The sequence below is a fragment of the Anomaloglossus baeobatrachus genome, chromosome 5, assembly GCF_048569485.1.
Source record: "Anomaloglossus baeobatrachus isolate aAnoBae1 chromosome 5, aAnoBae1.hap1, whole genome shotgun sequence".
Taxonomy (NCBI): domain Eukaryota; kingdom Metazoa; phylum Chordata; class Amphibia; order Anura; family Aromobatidae; genus Anomaloglossus; species Anomaloglossus baeobatrachus.
This window is the reverse complement of record NC_134357.1, coordinates 144903537-144931378: the sequence shown is the minus strand read 5'-3', so window position 1 is coordinate 144931378 and position 27842 is coordinate 144903537. Positions and strand designations below refer to the sequence as shown.

At 45.1% G+C, this 27842-nt stretch overlaps 1 protein-coding gene across 2 annotated transcripts in view; it reads left to right on the top strand.

The window, feature by feature from the left end:
• ALOX5 (arachidonate 5-lipoxygenase) overlaps positions 1–27842 on the top strand; it is a 357857-nt gene that overhangs the window by 300659 nt on the left and 29356 nt on the right. For both annotated transcript variants that reach the window (XM_075348962.1, XM_075348961.1), the window contains exon 10: positions 1977–2155. In XM_075348962.1, the coding sequence (XP_075205077.1) occupies positions 1977–2155 (179 nt within the window). The remainder of the gene's footprint in view (positions 1–1976; positions 2156–27842) is intronic.

Below are 27842 nucleotides of genomic sequence, written 5' to 3'. Positions count from 1 at the left end.
TAATATTATTTAGTACTACTATGGTTATTGTACTATTAGGGGTATATGTTTTTAAGTATGTTTTTCTTAAATAAGTTAAAGGGGTCCTCCACTTGTTTTACATTGATGGCCTATCCTTAGACTGTGTTCAGTGCAGGCGGCAGCAGCAGGCAGACGGAAATGCTCGGTTCCAGAGCTGCCCCATCAACTGATAGCGGCCGCAGTTGGGTACTGCACATTCATCTCCCATTCAAATCAATAGGAGGTGGATGTGCAGTACCTGGCTGCAGAAGAAGAGAGGGAAGCTCCGGAACTGAGCATATCTGCCGACACCGGCACCAAAAACAGCTGATTGGCAGGGGGGTGAGGTGTCCAACCCAGCCGATCAGACATTAATTACCTATCCTAAGAACAGGCCATCAATGTAAAAGTAGCGGCCAACCTCTTTAAACCCTGCTATAACATTCTGCAATGCTGTACAGAGATGTCATCACACAGCCGTTTCTGTCCCCACTTGAGCTGATAATGTAAATGTTTTGTTAGGAAAACCACAGAAACATGATGAATAGCCTCTTTAACGATATAGTGATATAGAAAAAATCAATATATAAGTTTATAAACCCAATAATGCAACAATATAGATGATCATAGATAAAACATCACTGTCACCATGAGAAAACTATTATTTCTAATTTAAAGGGGTATTCCAATCTTCAAGATCCTATTTAATTTGTAGTAATTTGTAATAATATGAGCAGATACCTCCAATTATAAATTATGTATAGTTCTCCTGATTCACTATGTCACTTACTGTCACGATAGAAATGAAGTGACTGGGAATTAGGACTCCTAAACTAACCCCAGGCTAGGGGAACTCTTAACTGTCCTTCATTGCAGAGGTATGCCTGATGGTGCCGAGGTCTGGACTCCCAGGGTAACCCTAACTCTTGAGAAGCTGTGGTCTTATATCCCCTCACCCCCACTGTGGAGGGATAAATCCCCACACAAATAGACAGACAGGAAGAAACTAAAACGCTATCTCACAGCAGTCACTCACAGAAGTAAAGACAATATATGTACAGGGTGGAAATATAGAAATGGAAGGAAATTACACAATGACAAGGGTGTCTCCACAACACACCACAAAGGCATACAGCAGTGCTCCAGCAGCTGAATCACCATGCACCAAGATCGGTGTCGCTTACACTATATTCGGCATGGAGGACAGAATCCATCATCTTTTAAAGGGAAGAGGCGGCTCTGCTAAGTCATCAGTAACCTGTGACCCCAGCAGCAACTCACAGGCCAGCAGGAATTAACTCCTACCAGATTGAGCTTCAGCGAGCACAAAACTGGTCGACATCTGGCTCTGACTAACAACACAGAAGCACTAGGTGGCGTGTTAGACTCTGCAGTGTGAACAGGGTCTGAAGTCGCCATGACATCTGGTGCGCACACTGCATGACACTTACCTCATGTGCAGGGCATTTTGGGACCTTTGTTATCTATGGTTAAGACCACGCATATAGTCACAATTAGTTAGTTGCTCATGGTCATAAACATGGATACCTAAGCTCCTGCAGTGCCCTGAACATGAGGTAAGAGGCATAGTTAATCAGAACTATACTACATTTTTAATTGGTGGCATATTCTAATATTACTATTATTACACCCACTACATATTGAGATAGCATCTTGGAGATGGGAATACCTCTAAGTAAAAGATGTGCCAATTTGGGCATTTTATTTTATGGGTGCAATTGAGATTTACATATGCAGCCATGTATCTCAAAGAAACAATAAAATCCGCAGGTCTAAGTGCCAATACAGCAGCTTTTTCCTTACCTAGTGTCGGCAGTTTTAGAGATCCATTGTGGTCATCTTCTTTATGCTGCTGTAAAGGCCAAATAGAAGTTATCATAATTTGCTTGGGAACCTAACACCCAGCAATGGTAAAGAGCGAGGTTGATTTTATTGCATTGTACATTATGTTGTAGGCCAATGCCACTGGAGGAGGAGGGCACGTGGAGCTGGTGCTAAGAGCCATGAAGGAGTTTACATACGAGAGTCTTTGCTTTCCAGAAGCAATCAAGTTGCGGGGCATGGATAACAAAGAGGAAATTCCCTATTATTTCTACAGAGATGATGGAATGAAAATCTGGGGAGCCACACTTGCGTAAGAAAATTGCATTTGTCTATGTTAAATAATGGGTTTAGGGGCGACAACTGCACAGCCAGTATATAAATGATTGGAGCGAAGATAGGTCAAAAACATATTATGGATTTATTCAGATAAGAATTGGAGGGTTACAGTCATTAGAGAAAAATAACTGTCTTGGCTTGAGTTAATAGATGGATAGACAGATAGAAAAAATAACAGTTCATATATCTTACATCGCTGTAGTGTGTAAGCCGTCTCGGGATGATCTGTAGATGGTCTGGTCGGATGAGTCCGTCTTTCTCCTCCCTCCTTCTCCCTCCTTCTCCTCAACCTTTGAAGTGTGGGCTTCTTTTATAACCCAAACCCCTCCTCCTGATTGTCCTTATCTCTTTACATGGTAACACAAAAACTAACTATCCTAATTTAGTTGAGCATTACATCATGTCACGTGGTACGTTTTACCCGCGAAATAAGTGTACTTGCGCACTAGAGTCTTGTAACAAAACCTACTTCAATTTATAAATAAACCCTTTGAGGCTCGCTGAACTTTGACCTTAAAGTAACAGTAAGAAGGTTCTCATAGCTATTTCAGCTCTTAGCCCAACATTCCAAACAGAATATAGCAATATGCTGACAACTTTGACAAACAATGTCAGATGGCTTTGATGAACAACTAGCAGATGACTTTGGTTTTACCATCTCAAACTCTTGGTTAACATTTTCCAACTTACAGACTCTCCTTAAAGGGATGGGCGAAATATACATACATTATATGAATGCATGTAATCCAGTCTATGAATCAAATCTCCATAAACTCACTATTTTACAGTCCCCCCTTATATGGAAGTTTGATGAACCCCGGGAAACCCTAACTCAATCGTGTCATCATTCGTATCACATACATTCTTGTTGGAAATGCTAGACCAATATTTGACTTGATAAACCAATCTGCAACTTTCTGTCAAAAAGTCATCTTGCGATTTAACATTCCTCTAAGAATGTTATCTTCCTTTTTCATTTCTATTTTTATGTTCCTATATATCTTCTGAATTCTACACATCACAAAAACTTGATATATAATACACATCAAAACTAATAAAAATATGATTATGATGGGATTAAATAAAACATTACCAACCGCTGACTGAAAAGATGACTGAGACCAGGAATGTACAGATTTACTAAAACTCTTCCACCAAGTTCTACCTGACATTCCATTCCATTCGTGTTCAATATCACTTAATTCACCTTGTTCATGCCTGAATATAATTTCTGCTTCCTTTAACTGTTTCGTTAATAAATCTAACAAACCCTTGTCTTTCTTTATTTCACTTGTCCACATATCCCAAGGAAAATCATTTATCTGTGATAAATTGAATTGTATGGGAAATGCCGTTAAGTTTCTCTTTCCTATAGAAGTGATATTGAAACTTCCTTCCTTCTTTGAAAGAGATCTCACATTTCCTTCTATACAATACAAACCCATAGGTAGGTTTTCCTTATGTACACAAGCAGAATAGAAAACAGAGACCTTCTCTGTCTCAGACATGACCTGGAAACATATCTTAGTTGGACTTACTGGAGTCACCAGATCATGTAGTGTCTGTACAGTCTCTATTCTCGCATGACAAGAAGAATGATTATGAAAACATGAATGATAAATCACCTTATCCTGTCCAGGTAAACACATCACCTTAGAAACAAAATGCAAACATGAAGAAATGTCTACTTGTTCAGTGTTCACTCCATCAAATGCAAAATCTGTGTACTGCAGTTGATAGAACACTTGTTGTGTGTTGCTCACAGGTATACCCAAAACTGTAACAGGAACAATAGTCCCCTCTCTTCCAATCACCGGGATTAGTGATGTGCCAACACAAATGTTTCGTTCACATCCTAACCACTTATTTACCCACAAATCCGTATGATTCAATGCAAAATCATACTCTACAGGTAAATTTCGCAGTATTCCCAGTGGAGTAATTCCACTCTGTAAAGCTTGTGCAATCAACTTTAAATTAGAAGAGTACTCTACCTGTATCTCCAGGCACGCTTTAGCTACTTGTGTTTCGTGTGTGCTTTCCACGAGAGCTAATGTAGCATCCTGTAGATGTGACACGGAAGAGCCTAGTACAGCAGCTGTATTCATTACCATCTTTTCAAGAAGTTGATTCAGACTCTTCTGAACCTTTACACCTTTTCCTCCAATAAAACCAATATTATCCAAATCTGACTTAAGTGTCTGTATATTCATGGCATTAGTCAGACTTCCCACTGTCCCAATTCCTCCCAGAATTCCTTCTAACACTCCTCTCTTACTCCTAGTCTGAGTAGTTCTTTTCCCAAACCATTGTTCTATCCCCATCTCCATGTTTATGAGATGTGATTGACACTGAGGAAACCTGGTAGAGATCTTCCAATGAGACATATTGAAAGTCCACACCATTGTCATAAATTCTCCATCCCTTAATAAGGACTTGGACTGAAATTGATTAATTTGGAAAGGAGTAGACGGCATGAACCTCGTGTTTGTGCATGCACTATCCGCTGCTGACCAAATATTCACACTAACGTCTTTACAATGTCTGTAATGTGTCTTTGTTTCAACGCAACACTGGTAAATTCCAGAGTCCCTGGAAGATGGATTCTCTATGGAAAAAATGAAAGTATCATCCATCCACCTGATATTACCAATCTGACCTCTGTGAATGACATTAGTTGGACTGTTTAAAAAACTTCCCAAAAATGATGAATTTTTGGTCCATGTCAACAAAGACTCAGAAGGCAATTTCAACCTTGTGTTACATTTTAACATTATGGGTAATGTATTTACTTTATTATGTACTGTCTGTGGTGAAACCCTTATTTCTGGAACTATAGTGTTAGTAACGGTAAACACTACAGATACCTGAACTTGCACAGGTTCCCGTGTTATCTGGAAATTCCATGTTTTGACCCAATCTTTATCTCCTTCTGTGATGGAGAGTAAAGAAGGATCCAGAATTTTCCCAAAAACCTGAGTTTTTAACAAAATTTCTGTTTTGGATCTTCCAAACTTTCCCCTTGCAATCATGTCATTTGTAATATCACCGGACCATACAGCAGGTTCATCACCTCTGATCTCTATGTTCCAGTATAGTACATCTGTAGGAGAACATTCCCATGTACCAGTTTTATTATTGTGTACATATTCTCCTTGTAATTGTGTGAATCTAGTTTTAGGTCCTGCAATCGCATGTAATATTATGTCTGTGTCGTGTATGAAATGTAATTCAATGCAACATTTTGTTCCATATCCCATGCAGATATTTCCTGTTCTCTCCACAGAATCGTCCGTGATGTTCTCTGTCAGTAAGTTCCGTGTATCTGATCCTCTTGGTCTTCGAGAATGTTGAATCTCTCTAGTCTGTTCATTCACATCATTGGCGATTGTTCCTTGATGTAACATGTAAACAATGACGAAAATAAAGCAAAGCAGCAGGAACGTAGATCCCATCACGTAGAAGCTTGTCTTGAGCTTGGGAAGATGTTCTTTCTCCAGAAGGCTTGATGTCATCTTTCCTTCACAGTCTTTAGGTTCTTTATTCCAGTTCGTATAGGAATCCATTTCTTCCTGGAAAGAAATGCAGTATCATTATTTTGTCACAAATATTTTGCACTGGTCAACGTGAACCCACACTTTTGTGTTTTCCGGGTCTTTTTTTACCACATTTGACACTCGGTGCACAAGAATCATGACTTGTCCCATAGTCTCAAGGACTTCAAAAGGACCTTCCCAATTACACTCCCATGGACCACTCTTGCGAAAGGTTTTGATCATCACTAGAGCACCTTTCTTGAATTTGGACTCATAGGGTGGCTCCATTTTCTGCATTCTCGATGCCGCATATGGCAGAATCGCTTTCAGGTTCTCCTGTAGCGATCTCAACCATTGGGACCTTGAGATAGCATCTTTTTGTGGAGTGGATAAAAATGGCTCATGTGGGAACCACAATGGCATTTTTCTTCCCGTCATCAACTCAAACGGAGTGAATTGAGTTGTAGAAGAGATTGAACCTCTTATACTCATCAGTATGAAAGGAACCTTGTCAACCCAAGTGTTACCTTTGTCCAAAAGCATCTTTGCAATTCTGGACTTGATTGTCCTATTCATTCTTTCCACAATTCCCGCAGATTGTGGATGATAGGGGACATGAAATTGCTGTCGCGCCCCTAGAATAGCACAAGCAGTTTGCATGATTTTACCTGTGAAGTGGCTACCTCGATCGGAGGTAATCATCCTTGGGATCCCCCAAGTACAAAAGACATGTTGTACCAATTCCCTTGCTGTGGACAAAGCATCATCTTTCCTAACAGGTAATATTTCTACCCATTTTGAGAACACATCTACCACAATCAATGCATACCTGAGACCATGTTTACCTGAGGGTAAAGGACCAATATAGTCTATCTGCAGTGTAGACCATGGACCATCTGCAGGTGCGATCCGTAGAAGTGGTGGCTTCTGTCCTTTAGGTCTTGGATTTATTTGGGCACAAATGAGACATGATAGTACAACACTTTGAACTGTTTCGTCCATTTTTTCCCAATAAAATTTCTCCTTGAGAATGACTAACAATTTCTGTTGTCCCAAGTGACCTAAACTCTCATGGTTGTATCGAGTGAATTCTACCTGTAGATGTTTTGGTACAACTGGACGCAATTCTTCATTTGAATTGTGACACAAAACCCCATTTTCACAGATGAAAGGAGGCTTTGGATCATCCAGAAAAATAACAAGAGAAGGATCTTTTCTCTGTTCTTCTGCAAATGAAGGTATGTACGTGTCTGTTCTTTGAACCGCTGAAATCTCAGAAGGTTCAGAGTCAAACACTTCCTCTCCTGTCAGGGCAGCTTCTTTGGCTAGAGCATCTGCGGTTGCATTTCCTACAGATAACTCATCATCAGATCTTTGATGTGCAGCGACTTTCACTATAGCAAATCTATTTGGGGCCCTAGATGCCATCTCAAAAATTGATTCTAGCGTTTCGCGGTGCAACAAGGCTTTGTTGGATGAGTCCACGTAGCCTCTCCTTTCCCAAACAGGCAGGTAATCGGTTAGGGATCTGACAACATAGGAGCTATCACTGTAGATTACCATTGGCGTTTGATCATCAGCTTCATTCAGCTGTAGGACCATTCTTACCGCTTCTATCTCTGCCCTTTGAGCTGAGAAATGACTTGGTAACTTGTGTTTTACCACTTGTCCTCGCTTGGAATAGAAAATTCCATATCCTGTGTGATAGTGTCCTTCCAGAAAAAATCTAGAACCGTCTACAAACACAGGTTCATCTGCGTCTTCCGACTGTCGTCTGAAGAGAGATGGACTTGGTTCATGGAACGTTTCTATGCAATCATGGGTTTGTCCTTCATACTGCATCAATTGAGGAAGAACATACTTGGCCTTGTAATCTACCTCAATTTGATTTGGAGACAATGAGAGCAACCAATGGGCAAATCTCTGATGTGACACACCTGGGATGTTTTTCTCAAAGAGAAGTTTCAGTGTGGAATGTGGCGTTTGGAGAATAACCTTTTGGAACCCGATGATGTGTTGAGTGATTTTTATCGCAAAATACACTCCCACCAGGTGTCTTGCGCACACCTCAAACCCCCTCTCAACAGGTGAGAGAAGCTTAGAGAAGTACCCCAAGATTCTCCATTCCCCCCCTTGCAGCTGCAGCAAAACCACAGAGATACTTGTCTCTGAAGTGTGTGCTTGAAGCGCAAAAGGTGCGTTCTTTTCCACCATACTTAACGCAGGTGCGTGTTGTAGATCATGTTTCAATTGTGTGAAGGCTTTTTCCTGTTCAACACTCCAGGGACCAAAATAATCATCATTGTCACCTTTTAAAAGATCATACAAAGGTCTGGCTTTGTCAGCAAAATTTTCAATGAAATCCCTTGAGTAATTTACAAGCCCTAAAAAATGTCTTAGTGCCTTGTGTGATGTTGGAATTGGAAGAGATGCAATTGCCTCTATTCTGTCCTGTAGGGGTCGCCGTGTACCTGGACTTAGCAGAACTCCTAAAAACCTGACCTCAGTCTGCATCAGCTTGACCTTTTTGGTATTCAGTTTTAAACCTGCATCATGCAGCAGCTCAAACAATTCTGCAAGCAAGATCACGTGCATCTCCTTGTCCTCCGTACTCAACAAGATATCGTCCACATATTGCAATAAACATTCCGGACGAGAAAATTTCGACAAAACGTTCGCTAGCGCCTGATGAAAAATGCTTGGCGACATACTTGCCCCCTGAGGAAGACGACAGCATACAAATTGCTGATCGAGGTGGTTGAATGCAAGCTTATATTGACAACTTTGCTCAATCGGTATACTGAAAAAACCATTACTGATATCCAATACTGAGAAATACCTTGCCTTAGCATCCAATCTCGACATCATGTCATGTGTATCAGCTACAATCGGTGCTACATTGGGAGTAAACTTATTGAACATCCTCAAGTCCAACAACATCCTATAGCTACCATCGCTTTTCAGAACACACCACAATGGATTGTTACAAACAGAATTTGCCTTACGTATCACACCTTGAGCCAACAATTCCTGTATAATCTTAGACATCGGAGCAACTGACTCCGGAGGCAACTTATACTGACGCTGTGGAGGCGGGTCTCGGCCTTCAATTTTGACAACAACATCCTTCATTGTTCCAACCTCATTCCTGTACTGAGCCCATAAAGAAGGAAACCGCTGTACTAACTCAGTCAATACTTCATCACCACCAGTTTCAGGCCACAAATGATCTGCTGACACTACATCGGTCAAACAAATGGTCCCGACATGACTATATTCATCTGGATCAATAACTACCGCCTTACAACCGTTAGAATCTTTCCAAACTGTTTTGTTACCCAAATCAATAATCCAGCCATGCTTTTCCATAAAATCAGTGCCAATTATATTCTCAGTATCCTGACAACACCAAATATCCATTTTCGTTTTCAAAAAACCAGGTATTTCCAAAGAAACATCCTGCGCTAGTCACCTTTGTTCGAATTTGACTAAGAAGACAAATGGATCCTCCTGTATGTGTGTCTTAAGGTTTTCTAACAATTCGACTGTTGGGGTAGACTCTCCTGTGGTAAAGAGAATCAACTGTCTCAGCCTATCTTCCTTTGTGTCATGGATCAGGTCATTGTGTTCGTCAGTCCTAGGTGTTGCTTGTAACCTTTTTGCCATGTGGGAGGGAAGCCATACCCTGAAAATCTTGTTTCTCTGTTCATTTGTTAGATTATATTTATCCGAATGTGACTCAAAAATGTCCGCATTATGGAAGGCGTCCATTTTATCATCATATTTGGGTATGTCTTTAATGATTTTCATTAATTGGTCATGGATTTTAATGTTAAGACGGGCGGCCTTATCATGTAACTTCTTTTTCCGAAGTTCCTCCTCATTCAGAGTCCCGTCCTCGGCCGTATCCAGCCCGTCCGGTACGTCTGAACCTAAACCTGATGCAGGTGACTGGGAAGGATCTGTCTTGTTCTGTCTCGTATTAACAGATACATATTTAATATCTTTCCGTAGTTTTGATATTAAATCTGCTCTTGTATCCAACTGATCCTCCAGATGTTCGATATGTTCTGCTAATATCGAACAATTTGGACAATCTGTTGTCTCTACATCTGTGACGTGTGTGTCTGTTGTATTGGGCGTGTCTGTTGTTATGGGTGTGTCAGTCACCATGCAGATAGTGTGTGCATATGGCTGTGCCCCACCCACCATGGAGTTGTAAGTGTATACCATACCCAATACATTCTGTATCTTTTTCTGTAACCGATTTACAGTAAAAAACTTCTTATCTAACTTAGTATTCTCAAGTTCACATTGCCGGTACAGATTTGACCATAACTGTGCGTCAATATGTGTATGATCAAATGAATACTCTACATGACAGTTACTAAAATAATCATGAATAAAATCCATTTCTCACCAATATGTGATGCTTGTCCTTGAATGGCTTCAACCGTCTTATGGATGGATGGTCCTGGAATGGCTTCAACCGTCTTATGGATGGATGGTCCTGAGATGGCTCCAACCGTCTTTTGGATGGATGGTCCTGAGATGGCTCCAACCGTCAAGGCTTGACACATACGACCTCCGTGCAGCTTTGTCACATTAAACCTCTCTTAGGTTCTGATGTGGACACAGTGTATCGTCTTTTGCCTGCAGCTTGGACAGAAATTACTCACAAACTCACAGACCCCCCTTCTTGGACAAAGGGCAGGGAATGACGTGAGAGAAAAAAGAGTCCTTATCGCTGTGAATAGGCAGCGTGAAAAAAATCACCTCGCACAGAAAACAGCTGTGTTTCACAATCATTCAGGCTGGTGCTCGCCAAATGTTAAATAATGGGTTTAGGGGCGACAACTGCACAGCCAGTATATAAATGATTGGAGCGAAGATAGGTCAAAAACATATTATGGATTTATTCAGATAAGAATTGGAGGGTTACAGTCATTAGAGAAAAATAACTGTCTTGGCTTGAGTTAATAGATGGATAGACAGATAGAAAAAATAACAGTTCATATATCTTACATCGCTGTAGTGTGTAAGCCGTCTCGGGATGATCTGTAGATGGTCTGGTCGGATGAGTCCGTCTTTCTCCTCCCTCCTTCTCCCTCCTTCTCCTCAACCTTTGAAGTGTGGGCTTCTTTTATAACCCAAACCCCTCCTCCTGATTGTCCTTATCTCTTTTCATGGTAACACAAAAACTAACTATCCTAATTTAGTTGAGCATTACATCATGTCACGTGGTACGTTTTACCCGCGAAATAAGTGTACTTGCGCACTAGAGTCTTGTAACAAAACCTACTTCAATTTATAAATAAACCCTTTGAGGCTCGCTGAACTTTGACCTTAAAGTAACAGTAAGAAGGTTCTCATAGCTATTTCAGCTCTTAGCCCAACATTCCAAACAGAATATAGCAATATGCTGACAACTTTGACAAACAATGTCAGATGGCTTTGATGAACAACTAGCAGATGACTTTGGTTTTACCATCTCAAACTCTTGGTTAACATTTTCCAACTTACAGACTCTCCTTAAAGGGATGGGCGAAATATACATACATTATATGAATGCATGTAATCCAGTCTATGAATCAAATCTCCATAAACTCATTATTTTACAGTCTAACTGTCCATTTGTTTTTCCATCATTGTGCCAAAGCATGTTGATGGGGTTTAGGTATATTCCCATAGCTTGGACACACTGATAACCAATAGAAGCATTTACAAGATAACCCAACCACAATAGACTACAAGAACAGCATATTTCACTATACAGAATTTCCAAAATGTTACTAAAATGTTGGTAACACAAATAGTAAGAAAACATATTTAAAAATACATTATTTATAAGCATAAGGAGTAATAAATGAATAGGCAAACTAGTGCTTGCAGAGATGTTGTTAATGGTAGAGATATATGCAAACAGGAGCTTAAACAAGGAAATAACTGCAGGACAGTATCGAAGTATTGTAGAACTTGATTGCTGAGATGCTGTTCAAACTGAAAACTTGCTAAAAGAGATGCATTACCTTTATAGCAGACAATTTTTGGTGCTGTTCACACCGAAGTGACAGGAAATTTGCAATCTGGAATCTTGATTGTAGAATGATAGGTGTGGGCTGCACATGGGTAAGCTGGTAAGCTTGGAAAAAAAAACACTGGTAGTTGACTGGAAGTCAAGAGTAGGTGAAGATAATTAGACACCTGGCTGAAGGTGAGTCAAGTAGAAGGTGAAGTAACTCCTGACAAACACATGGTAACTGAGTGCAATGCTTTCTCGATACTCTGAAAGAACATGGCTGCCTGAGGTGGCCTTAAAAGGCCGTTAGTGATGATGTCAGATATGTTTCCCAAATTACCTCATTAACCTGGTGTGTACTAACAAATAGAGGGCCTGCCATACAAGATGGAAGCAAGGCACGGTGCTTGATTTGAGACAGATACCTACCTTACTACATATTGGGTTCCAAGGACTTTGAAGTGGCTGCCCAGGACTTACATTTTGATGACCTATCCATAGTGTATGGCAGGGGTCCCCAACTCCAGTCTTCAAGGGCCACCAACAGTGCATGTTTTCAGGGTCTCCTTAGTATTGCACAGATGATAATTTAATCACCTGCACAGGTGATGATTCCAACACCCATGCAATGCTAAGGAAATCCTGAAAACATGTGTGGCGCCCTGGACAAGCCAGGTCGTCACAGAACAACACTAACACACCCCACACTCCCGGTCAGGCACACCAAAGTCAGACAAAAACCCTTGTTGCCTCCCTCCAGGGGCTGATGTTCACACCAGGGGGTGGGCCAGGTGGTTGGTCCCGCCTACCGAGGAGTGCACAGTCCTGGAGGCGGGAAAAGTAGAGGAGTTGAGTTTTGGAAGTGAAAGTGGAAGGAGGGAAGTAGCAGTTGAGCAGACAGAAAGTGGTCCAGGTGTGTGGCCTGGACGGATCAGCAAGGTTGGCAGACGATGGTGACCGTCTGCAGGAGTGGCCAATTGGAGCTTGCCGTAAGGACCGTGGACGGGCGGTGGCCCGGCGGTACCGGACCGGTACGCAAAGAGAAGCCAGCACCATCCGGCAGGGGCTTACGGACCCTAGCAAGGCTAGGAGTCGCTGTGAATTTGCCAAATCCATTAGCGAAGGAAACCTCCTGGGTTTCCCAGCAGCCAAGTCCCGACAGAAGGCAACAGTCCAACCGAGAGAGGGAAACACAGTCACCGCCAAGGCTAAAGTTCCCAGGGCCAGAGCCTGCGGGCAAAAGGGGCTCCTTCAGCACCCATCCAAGCTGGGGAGCGGGTTACTGGTGGGAACCCATCGGAACCGTACACACTACACAGGTGCAGGGAAAGGCAGTCACCATCAACCTGCCGGGAGGAGAAACACCGCAGCCGTCTGTGGGACCCATCCATCCAGCCGTTTGTTTTACCGAAGACTCTGTGTACATCATTGGCTGAGTGAGTACCACCGTGCCGTACGCCACAGCGCTGCCCCCGCGACCCTGCACCTCGCCAGGCCCCGTAACCCGCCTGCCATCCATCCCTACCCCATCACCGGGCCCCGGGACAACCAACCCCCTACCCACGGAGGGGAGAACTAACATCCAGGCTGCTCCCTGTCATCGCTCCTGGGATCCCCCGTCCAGAGCAGTGGTGGTGTCACCAATCTCACCACAACCGTGGGTGGCGTCACGGACAATACCAAACCCCCACAATCAAATCCCCCTTTTCACACACGGGCGAGGAACGCCGCTCGAGTCCCCGGGATCCGGCCCACCACTCGAGCCACCACCGAGCAGCAGCCGGACCCGAGCAGTGGGAGAGCGCAGCGTCCCCTCCTCAGCCCGCAACACATGTACTGTTGGAGGCCTTGAGGACTGGAGTTGGGGACCCATAGTGTATGGCATCAATATCTGAATGGTGACAGGTCACCTCTACTGATCATCGCTTACCAGGTCCTGCAATCGCTAAGTCTTAACAGACACCATGTGATATAAGACAAAAGTTTAGATTATAGTTTATATTATTTATAAGTAGATACAAGATTTTTCCTCAAAATTTCTGATGTGAGGACTTAGCAAAAAGAAAGCAAGGGCATTAAATAAAATCCTAAAAGGGTTATCCAGGGCTATCTAATTATTTTACTATGGGCCTATGAACTGACAGGCAGGTAGTTGGTAACTGTCGGCACAGAGCGGTCACAGATCACACCTGCCAGCCATTCAGCAGCTCCCGCTGATGTAGCATCGACAGAGCAGCGGCTTCTATTCCCCTCTGCTCTGTTGATGGGGTGTGACTGTTAATATCATGCTAATGTCTAACTGTGAGGAACCAGCTGTAAATCAGCATGATGATGGCAGTCACTCCCCGATGACAAAGCAGCCAGGAAGAGAAAGAGTTGCTTTGTTGGTGTGGAGCAGCTTAATAGCCAGCAGAAGCAGTTAGTGACTGCCCTGAATCGGCAGGTAGTTGAACAGGCAGGTAGTTGACTTTTAGTCTTTTGGCCCATAGTGTAAAAAAAAAAATTGTTCTGGACAACCCCTTTAACCACAAATGTAGAATTGGTCATACTATTTCTTAGAAAAACCCATAGATTAAGAATACGTTGGAAATTGGGATTTACTTAGAAATGTTGGTATTTTTCAGCATTTTTGTAACAGAGTAGTGAACTATGGGTGTCATTATAGGGTTTTTTTTTCTACTGTAGGGCTATTTTGCATTTTACAGTTACAATGTTTTTCTATTTATGAACAAGGCATTCTAATTCCTATAGCGGAAGTAAAGTTTGAGTATGGCAACTTCATTTGGATGTTCCTCTATGATGGTTTATTGTTCTTGAAAATGTACATTGTCCAATAAGGTAGGAATGTGAAGTCCTCAGTAGCTGGTACTTTTTACTGGCCAACAAAAAAAGGTGATGACAAACAGCAAACTATTAAAACTACCTAGGACTCCCAAGGTTTTGCTTTTTAACCTACCATATAAATATAAATTCCTTTAGCAAGTAGTCTGACATCCAATAATGACAGTGTCGCGGGCGGGGAGGAGGGTGTCAGCACACCGCGCTCACCCCTTCTGCTCGGGTCCGGCAGTTGCTCCTGGTGGCTCGAGCTGGGGGCCGGATCCCGGGGTGTCTCGAGCGACACTCCTCGCCCGTGAGTGAAAGGGGGGGTTTGTTTGTGGTTGGGGGATTGTTATAGTTCGTGACGCCACCCACGGTTGTGGTGATTTCATCACCGCTGCTCAATTCGGGGATCCCGGGGATGGTGATGCGGAGCAGCCAGGTGTTGTGTTGCCCCTCCGTGGGTAGGGGTTGGTGATCCCGGGGCCCGGTGATGGAGAAGGAGGTGCGGGGCCTGGTGGGCGCAGGGACGCGGGGGCAGCGCTGTGCCTTGCGGCACTGTGGTACTCACTCAGCCTGAGACACGGACACAGTTTGTACGGTAAACCAACGGCTGGTAGGACGGTCCCACAGACGGCTGCACCTGCACTCCCGGTAGGTGACGGTGACGTCTCTCTTCCTTGCACCTGTGTTGTCTGATGGTAGCGGTGGATTCCCTCCGGTTACCCGCTCCCCGACTGCAATCTGGGCCGGAGGAGCTCTACACTTTGCCCGCAGGCGCTGGCCCTGGGGAAACTGGTGCCCTGGCGGTGGCGGTGTCTCCCCTGTAATGGTTGGGCTGTTGCCGTCAATCGGGACTTGGTTGTTGGGGGATCTACGTCCCCTTCACTGACGGATTCGGCAAATTTGGCGACTCCTAGCCTTGCCGGGGTCCGAGAGGCCCCTGCCCTGGTGCTGACTGTCCTTCGGAACACTGCTCCAGACCACCGGGCACACAGCCAACGGGGTCCTTCCAGGAACTTCCAAACGGTCCCCCTCCAGACAGTCACCGCCGTCGCTGACCTTGCTGTTCTGGCCCTACACAGAGCTGGACCTTCCAGGCTTTCTTTTCTTTTTCCACTTTACTTCCTTTTCTCCTTTACACTTCTCTACTTTCACTACTTCCACTTAGCTGTTTACTTTCCACTTAGCTCCTCACTCCTGCTCCTCCCTGAGCTATCTGCCTGGTTACTTCCTGCCTCCAGAGTTGTGAGCTCCTCGGTGGACGGAGCCAACCGCCTGGCCCACCCCCTGGTGTGCATCATCAGACTCCTGGAGGAAGGCAACAAGGATTTTTGGTTAGCATGGTGTGCCTACCTGGAGTGTGGGGTGTGGTGGTGTTGTGACCCGTGTCCCCTGGCTTGCCCAGGGCAACACAACTGCATTTCTAATGTAATAAAAAAAAATAGTTTAACTGTTAAAATGTTTGACTTTGGGTTTTTTTGCCAAGTAAAGTCTTCTTTGGAAGACATATACAATGAGAATTGCTGACGTACCTGTATTTTTACTAAGTCAATTAACCACAATAGCATTTCTTCCTGTTTTTGTTGCATCCTGTGTATATCCTTCCTTAAGACACACCAACAAGACCAGCTTAAATGAGAACTGTATTTCAAGAAACTTTGCATCGTTCAATGGTACAGACGCATATAAAAAGCTTAATACATCTTACCAAAGAAACAAGCAGAGGGAGATACAGAAAGATTATGTGAGAGCTTTCTAACAAGTCTTTTACCTCACATCAGAGCTTGTTGCACATGAAAACTGCTCAGTACTGCTGTATAATTTCCTCCATAACACTGCTACTTCTTTCTGTGTGCTAACTAAGAATAGAGGAACAAAGATCTATTGCTGGGCGCTCTGCAGTATATAAGAGAAGTCATAGCAGCTAGTCTGCTTCCACCAGCTTATGGTCAATTGCAAATTAGGGCTGAAATCATTCATTAGTGTTTTGCAGAGTATGCACTGCAATACAAGGACTGGTTACAGGTTTTCTATCCCAAACTTTATAGTCTCATAGGTAGAGATGAGCGAACCTAAAGTTTGGTGTTCATACCGAGCACAGACTTTACAAGAAAACAGAGTTTGGGTTCAGAATTCGAGTGCTTTACGTATGCAAACCACTAGAGCGAGCATTGCTGTGCTCGGGTACGTTCGGTGCTCAGTCCAGTGCGAGCCACTTGCAGTGTTTGATCGGCTCACACTGGGGTAATAACAGCGTAATCGGATGTAGTGTGCAACTAAATAAAAACAATGGAAAAACCCCATCTAGTATGCATGATGGAGACCTCTTGACTCAGCACCAACAAATGATGTTGGGGAAGAAAAAGATCCAATGGTTGGAATTTCAATGGTTGATCCTTTTCGTATTGGGAGATAAGCCGCTGCCAGATAATTCTGTCTCTCTTGTAGAGAACGCAAGAACATTTGGACGATATTTTGACTGACAGCTAACTACTGTGAACGTCCCTCATTAGTACAGTGTCCTAGAGCTGCAACACTCAGACCTCCATCTCCATCAGGCTCTTCATCGGCCTACACTTATCCTGGAGAATCTTCCTGCAAGCTAGTAGCCAGGAAAGAAGCGGGCAGTGCAGGAGTGTATATACTATGAGTTTGATGAAGAAAAACTAGCATTTTCGATGCCAGTCTTGACGAACTGTACACTGGGGTAAGATGCACCACATTATATTAAAGGTGTACTCCTTTTAATGAATTTGGTGCATTTTTCAACTGCCATGTACTCCTGCCAGAGGTGTAACTCCAGTCAGGCCTAAGTTATGATGATATTAACATGACAAAGGTATATACATATAAGAATTGCAGCAACATGTTAATGAACAATATTTTTAAAGACATATTTTGCATAAGGGGAGGATAACATTTACCCTCCTTACCTGGCACAGCACCATTCTTTTGGCTGTGGCTGTGGCTGTGTCTGGTATCACAGCTCAGTCCCATTCACATTTTACTGACCTGAGCTATAACATCATGCACAGCCACTAGTAAAGCTATGCCACTGTGTCTGGTGGTAAACATTAAAGGGACTGTATCGCGTTTTTTTAATTTTTTATTAAAATAAGGGATTCTGAAATGTAGTATGTCTAATTCAAAATGAAATTTGTAGCTTATTTAGTTTTTATGTTATTCTAATTTTACTGTATGCATTGGGGGCCATGTTGGATTAGCTGTGTGTTTAACACCAGTTACACACTCCTTTATGGCAGCCCCTGTACATAGAGAACAGTGGTCGCCATCCGACCCTATGTGTAACGTTACAGTGGGTGTGTGCTGTGATCTGGACGTGCCCCCTGGGCTGTCCATATCACAGCAAAGGGCAGATTTCAGCGCCATTTTTGTGGAGATTCAATCCATGCTCTTTGCGCCACTTTACACCTGTCAACCGCCGGGATGTAAGTCCGGGACGCCTCCCCTCCCCCCGTTACCGATCACACAACCCTCCCTCCCTCCGTTCTCACCAGCCCCCACCCCCTGCCGTTACCGTATGTTATGAAATCACGTCCCTCCGCTGTCCCCAGCCCCGTTCTGGCGGCCGCCGGTGTGTGTGTCCTCCCTGTGCTCTCAGCAGCCCCCTGCCGTTACCGTCTGTAATGAAACCCCCTCCCTCCCCCAGCTGTCCTTAGCCCCGTCCACATTCGTGTGTGTGTGTGTGTGTGTGTGTGTGTTAACCCTTCCGCTTGCTACCCTGTGTGTACTGGTGATACTGTCTGCATGGTTGTTTATCTAATCCTCCCCTGTGTGATACTGTGTGCTGAGCTGTGTATCTAATCCTCCCCTGTGTGATACTGTGTGCTGAGCTGTGTATCTAATACTCCCCTGTGTGATACTGTCTGCTGAGCTGTGTATCTAATCCTCCCCTGTGTGATACTGTGTGCTGAGCTGTGTTTCTAATCCTCTCCTGTGTGATACTGTGTGCTGAGCTGTGTATCTAATCCTCTCCTGTGTGATACTGTCTGCTGAGCTGTGCATCTAATCCTCTCCTGTGATACTGTCTGCTGAGCCGTGTATCTAATCCTCATGTGTGATACTGTGTGCTGAGCTGTGTATCTAATACTACCTGTGTGATACTGTGTGCTGAGCTGTGTATCTAATCCTATCCTGTGTGATACTGTCTGCTGAGCTGTGTATCTAATCCTCCCCTGTGTGATACTGTGTGCTGAGCTGTGTATCTAATCCTCCCCTGTGTGATACTGTGTGCTGAGCTGTGTATCTAATACTCCCCTGTGTGATACTGTCTGCTGAGCTGTGTATCTAATCCTCTCCTGTGTGATACTGTGTGCTGAGCTGTGTTTCTAATCCTCTCCTGTGTGATACTGTGTGCTGAGCTGTGTATCTAATCCTCTCCTGTGTGATACTGTCTGCTGAGCTGTGCATCTAATCCTCTCCTGTGATACTGTCTGCTGAGCCGTGTATCTAATCCTCATGTGTGATACTGTGTGCTGAGCTGTATATCTAATACTATCCTGTGTGATACTGTGTGCTGAGCTGTGTATCTAATCCTATCCTGTGTGATACTGTCTGCTGAGCTGTGTATCTAATCCTCCCCTGTGTGATACTGTGTGCTGAGCTGTGTATCTAATCCTCCCCTGTGTGATACTGTCTGCAGAGCTGTGCATCTAATCATCTCCTGTGATACTGTCTGCTGAGCTGTGTATCTAATCCTCATGTGTGATACTGTGTGCAGAGCTGTGTATCTAATACTATCCTGTGTGATACTGTGTGCTGAGCTGTGTATGTAATCCTCTCCTGTGTGATACTGTCTGCTGAGCTGTGTATCTAATCCTCCCCTGTGTGATACTGTCTGCTGAGCTGTGCATCTAATCCTCTCCTGTGATACTGTCTGCTAAGCCGTGTATCTAATCCTCTCCTGTGTGATACTGTGTGCTGAGCTGTGTATCTAATCCTCTCCTGTGTGATACTGTGTGCTGAGCTGTGTATCTAATCCTCTCCTGTGTGATACTGTCTGCTGAGCTGTGCATCTAATCCTCTCCTGTGATACTGTCTGCTGAGCCATGTATCCAATCCTCATGTGTGATACTGTGTGCTGAGCTGTGTATCTAATACTATCCTGTGTGATACTGTGTGCTGAGCTGTGTATCTAATACTCTCCTGTGTGATACTGTCTGCTGAGCTGTGTATCTAATTCTCCCCTGTGTGATACTGTGTGCTGAGCTGTGTATCTAATCCTCCCCTGTGTGATACTGTGTGCTGAGCCGTGTATCTAATCCTCTCCTGTGTGATACTGTGTGCTGAGCTGTGTATCTAATCCTCCCCTGTGTGATACTGTGTGCTGAGCTGTGTATCTAATCCTATCCTGTGTGATACTGTGTGCTGAGCTGTGTATCTAATCCTCCCCTGTGTGATACTGTGTGCTGAGCTGTGTATCTAATACTATCCTGTGTGATACTGTGCTGAGCTGTGTATCTAATCCTCCCCTGTGTGATACTGTGTGCTGAGCTGTGTATCTAATCCTCTCCTGTGTGATACTGTCTGCTGAGCTGTGTATCTAATCCTCCCCTGTGTGATACTGTGTGCTGAGCTGTGTATCCAATCCTCTTCTGTGTGATACTGTGTGCTGAGCTGTGTATCTAATCCTCTCCTGTGTGATACTGTCTGCATGGTTGTTTATCTAATCCTCCCCTGTGTGATACTGTGTGCTGAGCTGTGTATCTAATCCTCTCCTGTGTGATACTGTGTGCTGAGCTGTGTAGCTAATCCTCTCCTGTGTGATACTGTCTGCTGAGCTGTGCATCTAATCCTCTCCTGTGATACTGTCTGCTGAGCCGTGTATCTAATCCTCTCCTGTGTGATACTGTGTGCTGAGCTGTGTATCTTATCCTCTCCTGTGTGATACTGTGTGCTGAGCTGTGTATCTAATCCTCCCCTGTGTGATACTGTCTGCTGACCTGTGTATCTAATCCTCTCCTGTGTGATACTGTCTGCTGAGCTGTGTATCTAATCCTCCCCTGTGTGATACTGTGTGCTGAGCTGTGTATCTAATCCTCTCCTGTGTGATACTGTGTGCTGAGCTGTGTATCTAATACTATCCTGTGTGATACTGTCTGCTGAGCTGTGTATCTAATCCTCCCCTGTGTGATACTGTGTGCTGAGCTGTGTATCTAATCCTCCCCTGTGTGATACTGTCTGCTGAGCTGTGTATCTAATCCTCCCCTGTGTGATACTGTGTGCTGAGCTGTGTATCTAATCCTCATGTGTGATACTGTGTGCTGAGTTGTGTATTTCTCTCCTGTGTGATACTGTCTGCACAGCTGTGTATCTAAACGTACCCTTATCCATCATATAGTGCCAACTACTGAGCCACCATATAGTGCCAACTACTGAGCCACAGTACAGTGCCAACTACTGAGCCACCGTACAGTGCCAACTACTGAGCCACCGTACAGTGCCATCTACTGAGCCACCGTACAGTGCCATCTACAGAGCCACAGTACAGTGCCAACTACTGAGCCACCGCACAGTGCCATCTACAGAGCCACAGTACAGTGCTAACTACTGAGCCACCGTACTGTACCAAGTACAGAGCCACCGTACAGTGCCAACTACTGAGCCACCATTCTGTGCCAACTACTGAGCCACCGTACAGTGCCATCTACAGAGCCACAGTACAGTGCGAACTACTGAGCCACCGTACAGTGCCAACTACTGAGCCACCATACTGTGCCAACTACTGAGCCACCGTACAGTGCCAACTACTGAGCCACCGTACAGTGCCATCTACAGAGCCACCGTACTGTGCCAAGTACAGAGTCACCGTACAGTGCCAACTACTGAGCCACCGTACAGTGCCAACTACTGAGCTACCATACAGTGCCAACTACTGAGCCACCATACTGTGCCAACTACTGAGCCACCGTACAGTGCCATCTACAGAGCCACCGTACAGTGCCATCTACAGAGCCACCGTACAGTGCTAACTACTGAGCCACCGTAAAGTGCCAACTACTGAGCCACCATACTGTGCCAAGTACAGAGCCACCGTACAGTGCCAACTACTGAGCCACCGTACAGTGCCATCTACAGAGCCACCGTACTGTGCCAAGTACAGAGTCACCGTACAGTGCCAACTACTGAGCCACCGTACAGTGCCAACTACTGAGCCACCATACAGTGCCAACTACTGAGCCACCATACTGTGCCAACTACTGAGCCACCGTACAGTGCCATCTACAGAGCCACCGTACAGTGCCATCTACAGAGCCACAGTACAGTGCTAACTACTGAGCCACCGTAAAGTGCCAACTACTGAGCCACCATACTGTGCCAAGTACAGAGCCACCGTACAGTGCCAACTACTGAGCCACCATTCTGTGCCAAGTACTGAGCCACCGTACAGTGCCAACTACTGAGCCACCGTACAGTGCCAACTACTGAGCCACCGTATAGTGCCATCTACAGAGCCACCGTACAGTGCCATCTACAGAGCCACAGTACAGTGCTAACTACTGAGCCACCGTAAAGTGCCAACTACTGAGCCACCGTACTGTACCAAGTACAGAGCCACCGTACAGTGCCAACTACTGAGCCACCATTCTGTGCCAAGTACTGAGCCACCGTACAGTGCCAACTACTGAGCCACCGTACAGTGCCAACTACTGAGCCACCGTACAGTGCCAACTACTGAGCCACAGTACAGTGCCAACTACTGAGCCACCGTACAGTGCTAACTACTGAGCCACCATACAGTGCCAACTACTGAGCCACAGTACAGTGCCAACTACTGAGCCACCGTACAGTGCCATCTACAGAGCCACAGTACAGTGCTAACTATTGAGCCACCGTAAAGTGCCAACTACTGAGCCACCATACTGTGCCAAGTACAGAGCCACCGTACAGTGCCAACTACTGAGCCACCATAAAGTGCCATCTACAGAGCCACCGTACAGTGCCATCTACAGAGCCACAGTACAGTGCTAACTACTGAGCCACCGTAAAGTGCCAACTACTGAGCCACCGTACTGTACCAAGTACAGAGCCACCGTACAGTGCCAACTACTGAGCCACCATTCTGTGCCAAGTACTGAGGCACCGTACAGTGCCAACTACTGAGCCACCGTACAGTGCCAACTACTGAGCCACAGTACAGTGCCAACTACTGAGCCACCGTACAGTGCTAACTACTGAGCCACCATACAGTGCCAACTACTGAGCCACAGTACAGTGCCAACTACTGAGCCACCGTACAGTGCCATCTACAGAGCCACAGTACAGTGCTAACTACTGAGCCACCGTAAAGTGCCAACTACTGAGCCACCGTACTGTACCAAGTACAGAGCCACCGTACAGTGCCAACTACTGAGCCACCATTCTGTGCCAAGTACTGAGCTACCGTACAGTGCCAACTACTGAGCCACCGTACAGTGCCAACTACTGAGCCACTGTACAGTGCCAACTACTGAGCCACCGTACAGTGCTAACTACTGAGCCACCATACAGTGCCAACTACTGAGCCACAGTACAGTGCCAACTACTGAGCCACCGTACAGTGCCATCTACAGAGCCACAGTACAGTGCTAACTACTGAGCCACCGTAAAGTGCCAACTACTGAGCCACCGTACTGTACCAAGTACAGAGCCACCGTACAGTGCCAACTACTGAGCCACCATACAGTGCCATCTACAGAGCCACAGTACAGTGCTAACTACTGAGCCACCTTAAAGTGCCAACTACTGTACCAAGAGTATTTTTTGTCTCACTGGTTTTTTATGCGGTTTTATCATTGAACAATGTCATTGAAGATGGTTTAAAAAATTAAAAAAAGAAAAAAGGTCTGATGTCATTTCCTTCTTCAATATTCTTCATTCTCCACTAGTGTATGCAGGAGAGCAGACAGCTGCAGAACTACAAGGCTCAGCATGCTCCATCCAGGACTGTATGCTGGAGGGAGAGGCAGGGGGAGCACAACTACAAGGCTCTGCATATTACATCTAATAGTGTATGCAGGAGAGCAGACAGCAGCTGCAGAACAACAAGGCTCAGCATCCTACATCCACTAGTGTATGCAGGAGAGCAGACAGCAGCTGCAGAACTACAAGGCTCAGCATCCTACATCCAATAGTGTATGCAGGAGAGCAGACAGCAGCTACATAATTACAAGGCTCAGCATGATCCATCCAGGACTGTATACAGGATTTTTTATCAACCCAAAAAAAATGACGTGGGCTTCGCCATATTTTTGTATGCTAGCCAGGTACAGCAGGCAGGTACGGGCTGCCCCCAACTCCCAGCTGCCTATTTGTACCCGGTTGTTAACCAAAAATATAGCGAAGCCCTTTTTTTAATTATTTCATGACTTTCATGAAATAATTAAATTAAAAAAAAAACTTGGGCTTTGCCCAATTGTTGAGGCCAGCCAGGTACAACTAGGCAGCTGGGGATTGGAATATGCAGTGCAGAGTTCCCAAGGTTTCTGGGCACCCATGCTGCGTATTGCAGTCCGCAGCCACGTCAGAAAATGGCGCTTTCATAGAAGAGCCATCTTCTGGCGCTGTATCCAACTCTTCCAGCTGCCCTGGTGACGGTTGGCTCACTGGGTAATAATGGGGTTAGGGCTAGCTTTATATTATCAGCTGGCCCTAAGCCCGAAATTCATGGTGTCATGCCAATATTAGACATGGCCACCATGAATTTCTAGTAAACATAAAAAAAAAAAAACACAACACAGAAAAATTGTTTTATTAGAAATAAAACACAACACAATTAGTGACTCCATCTTTATTGAAATTAAGAACCCCCCTCCACAGTAATCCTGGGTCAAGGGTCCCGCGCCGTCCAATCCGGATCCAATATCATCTGATCGGTTTGCTGGAAGGCAAAGTGATCAGATGATGTGTCAGGATGAAGTGCCTGAATCACATCACACATCAGCTGATTGTATAAATGCCGTTTATACAATCAGCTGATGAATCTGTGAAGAAAAAAAAAAAAAACCTACACACGTCCCTGCTGACTCCTGTCCGACCGCTGCAGGAGCTGCCGGTGATCAGCTGAAGAAGTCTCCGGACGCATCAGATGATAGCCGGGCGGCAAAAAGAGACTTGCGATCAGCTGATGGGTCAGGTGACCACATCAGGTGATCCACCTCCAGGTCCTGCCGCCATCCTACGTGACTGAGAGCACACAGCCAGTGCAGCGTTACCGGATGAGGAGCTGGGAGCGGGCATGGCACCGGGAGTCTGCAGGCACGTGAGTATGTTTTTTTTTCTTTCTATTGTTTACTTTCGTTTTCACAGCTACTTCCATCTCACGCGCGGGAGCGGGCCTGCCACCGCACGGGAGATTGAACGAGCAGTGTGGCGGTACCAGGAGGATTCCATTACCGCAGTGTGTATATTATATATAATAAACAGTCAGTGTATATGTGTGTGTGTGTGTGTATATATATATATGTGTGTGGGCTGAGAAAAGTCAGTGGATATATATGTGTGGGCTGATAACAGTCAGTGTATATAGCGTATGTGTAACAGTCAGTGTATATATGTGTAACAGTCAGTGTATATATGTGGAATAGTACGTGTGTGTATATACTTACTAATGGTTGAGTCATCTCCACGTTCCTGTGTACGCTGATCTTCAGGGACCTGCTGCAGTAAGGCTGCTCTTTCTCCAGGGCACCGTACGATGCTGCTGCTCCTGTCTGACTAAAATGTGTTTCCACTTTACTTCCGGGTGGAGCTGTACAATTCATATACAGTCACCCAAAAAATGGTGACACATTACTATGAAATACATCTCCTCCCCTTTTGGGTGCAGTGTAACACCCAAAAGGGGAGGAGAATAGGCATGTCATCTAGTGACTGCCCAAATTTGCAGCTATCGTAATTCTACTAAGGATTACTATAGCTTTTGGATGTGTACACAGGAAGATGCTCCCCCTACTGGCAATTATAAGTATTTTTAATAAAAAAAATGTTTTTTACATATTTAAAAGTTGAATTACATTAAGAAAACAGTTGTAACACAATTCTAATAATATTGTTTGCAGATTTGGCCTACAAAAAAAAAAAAAAAATAGACGATACAGTCCCGTTAACATGGACAGGGATGATCGTCAGGTGGGTCGAGAGCCAAACCCAGACTCATCTGATGTTTATCCAAATAATTGCCATTCGTTTGTAGAAATGAACCACGTGGATAAGGACTGTGGAAACAACAAGCGCAAATAGGGTTTTACCCCAATATGTACGGGGTAAGGAGGGGGGAGTATGAATACTCACCAAATGTAGTTGTGAGAGTCACAACTACTATGAACGCATGTGATGTGGATCCAAGGCTGCAGCCACCAGTAGACAGCAGATCACAGAGAGCAAAAGAGAGAGGTGTTCAATTGCTGCGCCAAAAGATCACTTCAGTGGATGTTCAGATTAATGCCACTTTATTTGTCATATAGGTCGACGCGTTTCTGGAGCATCTGCCCCCTTCATCAGGACCATCAAGAACAAGATTTGATGTTATTCTTGTTCTTGATGGTCCTGATGAAGGGGGCAGATGCTCCAGAAACGCGTCGACCTATATGACAAATAAAGTGGCATTAATCTGAACATCCACTGAAGTGATCTTTTGGCGCAGCAATTGAACACCTCTCTCTTTTGCTCTCTGTGATCTTTGTAGAAATGAAGAAAGCTTCTGAGACTAACCTAAAAATTGCAGTGGTATTTCATCGAACTAGTGTAATGTGAACAAAATAAATTGGTACTGTGAGACTCATGTGGGATTAGTGGATGAGGGCAGGTATATCTCACCCCGGTATCGGTCCTATGTGACTTAGCCTGGCCAGGATCACCTGGCTACTAATGGATTAATGGGAGGTGAAGGACGGAGGTAAAGGGAATCTGGGAAGTTGGGGGAGGGTCTCCATCTGGGAACAAAGTAAGCCTGTCTGTGTAGGAGACACTTGTGAGGAGCAGTGCCTGATGTTTGTATGGTTTAGCTGGAAGGGAGAAGCCCTCCAGTTGGTAGTTAGGATAACACCCTGTATAGTTAGTGCCGGACAGGCAAGGATTTATTTTGTTGGTGTTTTTTTTTCTTTTTGTTTATGCTTCACTGCAGTAAACCTGACCAAGCGTCAGTTACACCTTGAATTCGGCTGTCTGCCTGAGGTGAATACGTGCCCTTTGAACCCAGCAAAGGCGATCCCGGAGCGTGTTATCACATTGTGGTGGAGAATGCAGGCAGCACGTTACAGCGCATCATAATGGATGACGTGGTGAAAGCGCTGGTACAATCCGCAGCTGTGCAGCAAGAGGCTAATCGCTTGATGTCGGCACAGTTGAAGGAACTGGTGGAATCGACGGTTAAAGACCGCCAACTTTTGCAGCAGGTGGAGCAGCGTCTGGCGACCGTACCGGAGAGTAATGCGGAGGCTGACCAGAGGGTGATTCATGTGAGTCGGTGCTGGCAGAAATTAACCACAGAGGACGATGTGGAAGCTTACCTGACCACGTTTGAACGGACGGCGGAGCGGGAAAAGTGGCCAAAGGAGCGATGGGCCGACTTGCTTGCACCGTTTCTGGCAGGTGAGGCACAAAAAGCCTACTTTGATCTTGAGCCTGAAGCAGCGCATGACTTTGATAAACTAAAAGCCGAGATCCTTGCCCGGCTGGGAGTGACGACGGCCGTGCGAGCACAGAGAGTTCATCAATGGACTTATCAGCCCGATAAACCACCGCGGTCACAGATGTTTGACCTCATTCACTTGACCAAGAAATGGCTACAGCCCGAGGTTCTGACGGCGCCAGAGATGGTACAAAGAATCGTTCTTGATAAATACCTAAGAGCTCTACCGCCATCTCTGAAGAGGTGGGTAAGCCATGGAAACCCCACGACAGCGGATCAGCTAGTGGATCTAGTGGAGCGTTATTCCTTGGCAGAAGGACTTATGGACGATGCTACACATCCTCGCTCTTCCCCTTCTCGACGAGGATCTGGTAAGACTGTTCCAGGGTCATGGGGAGGAGGAAAATATCCTAAGGCAGTGGAGGAGGAAAACAGGACTGCTGGCCCTGTGAGGGCTAAGGTGCCAAACTATGGTCTTAGCAAGGGGCCCGTGAGGTGTTTCCGCTGCCAGGAGGCGGGCCACATTGCTGCAAACTGTCCAGTAACTGCAGAACCGATGCAGTGTGATGTCACGGACTTTGAAAAACGCAGGGCTATGGTTGCACGGGTAGTGTGTGTTGCTGCATGTCAAGGCGATATGAAAAAACACCTG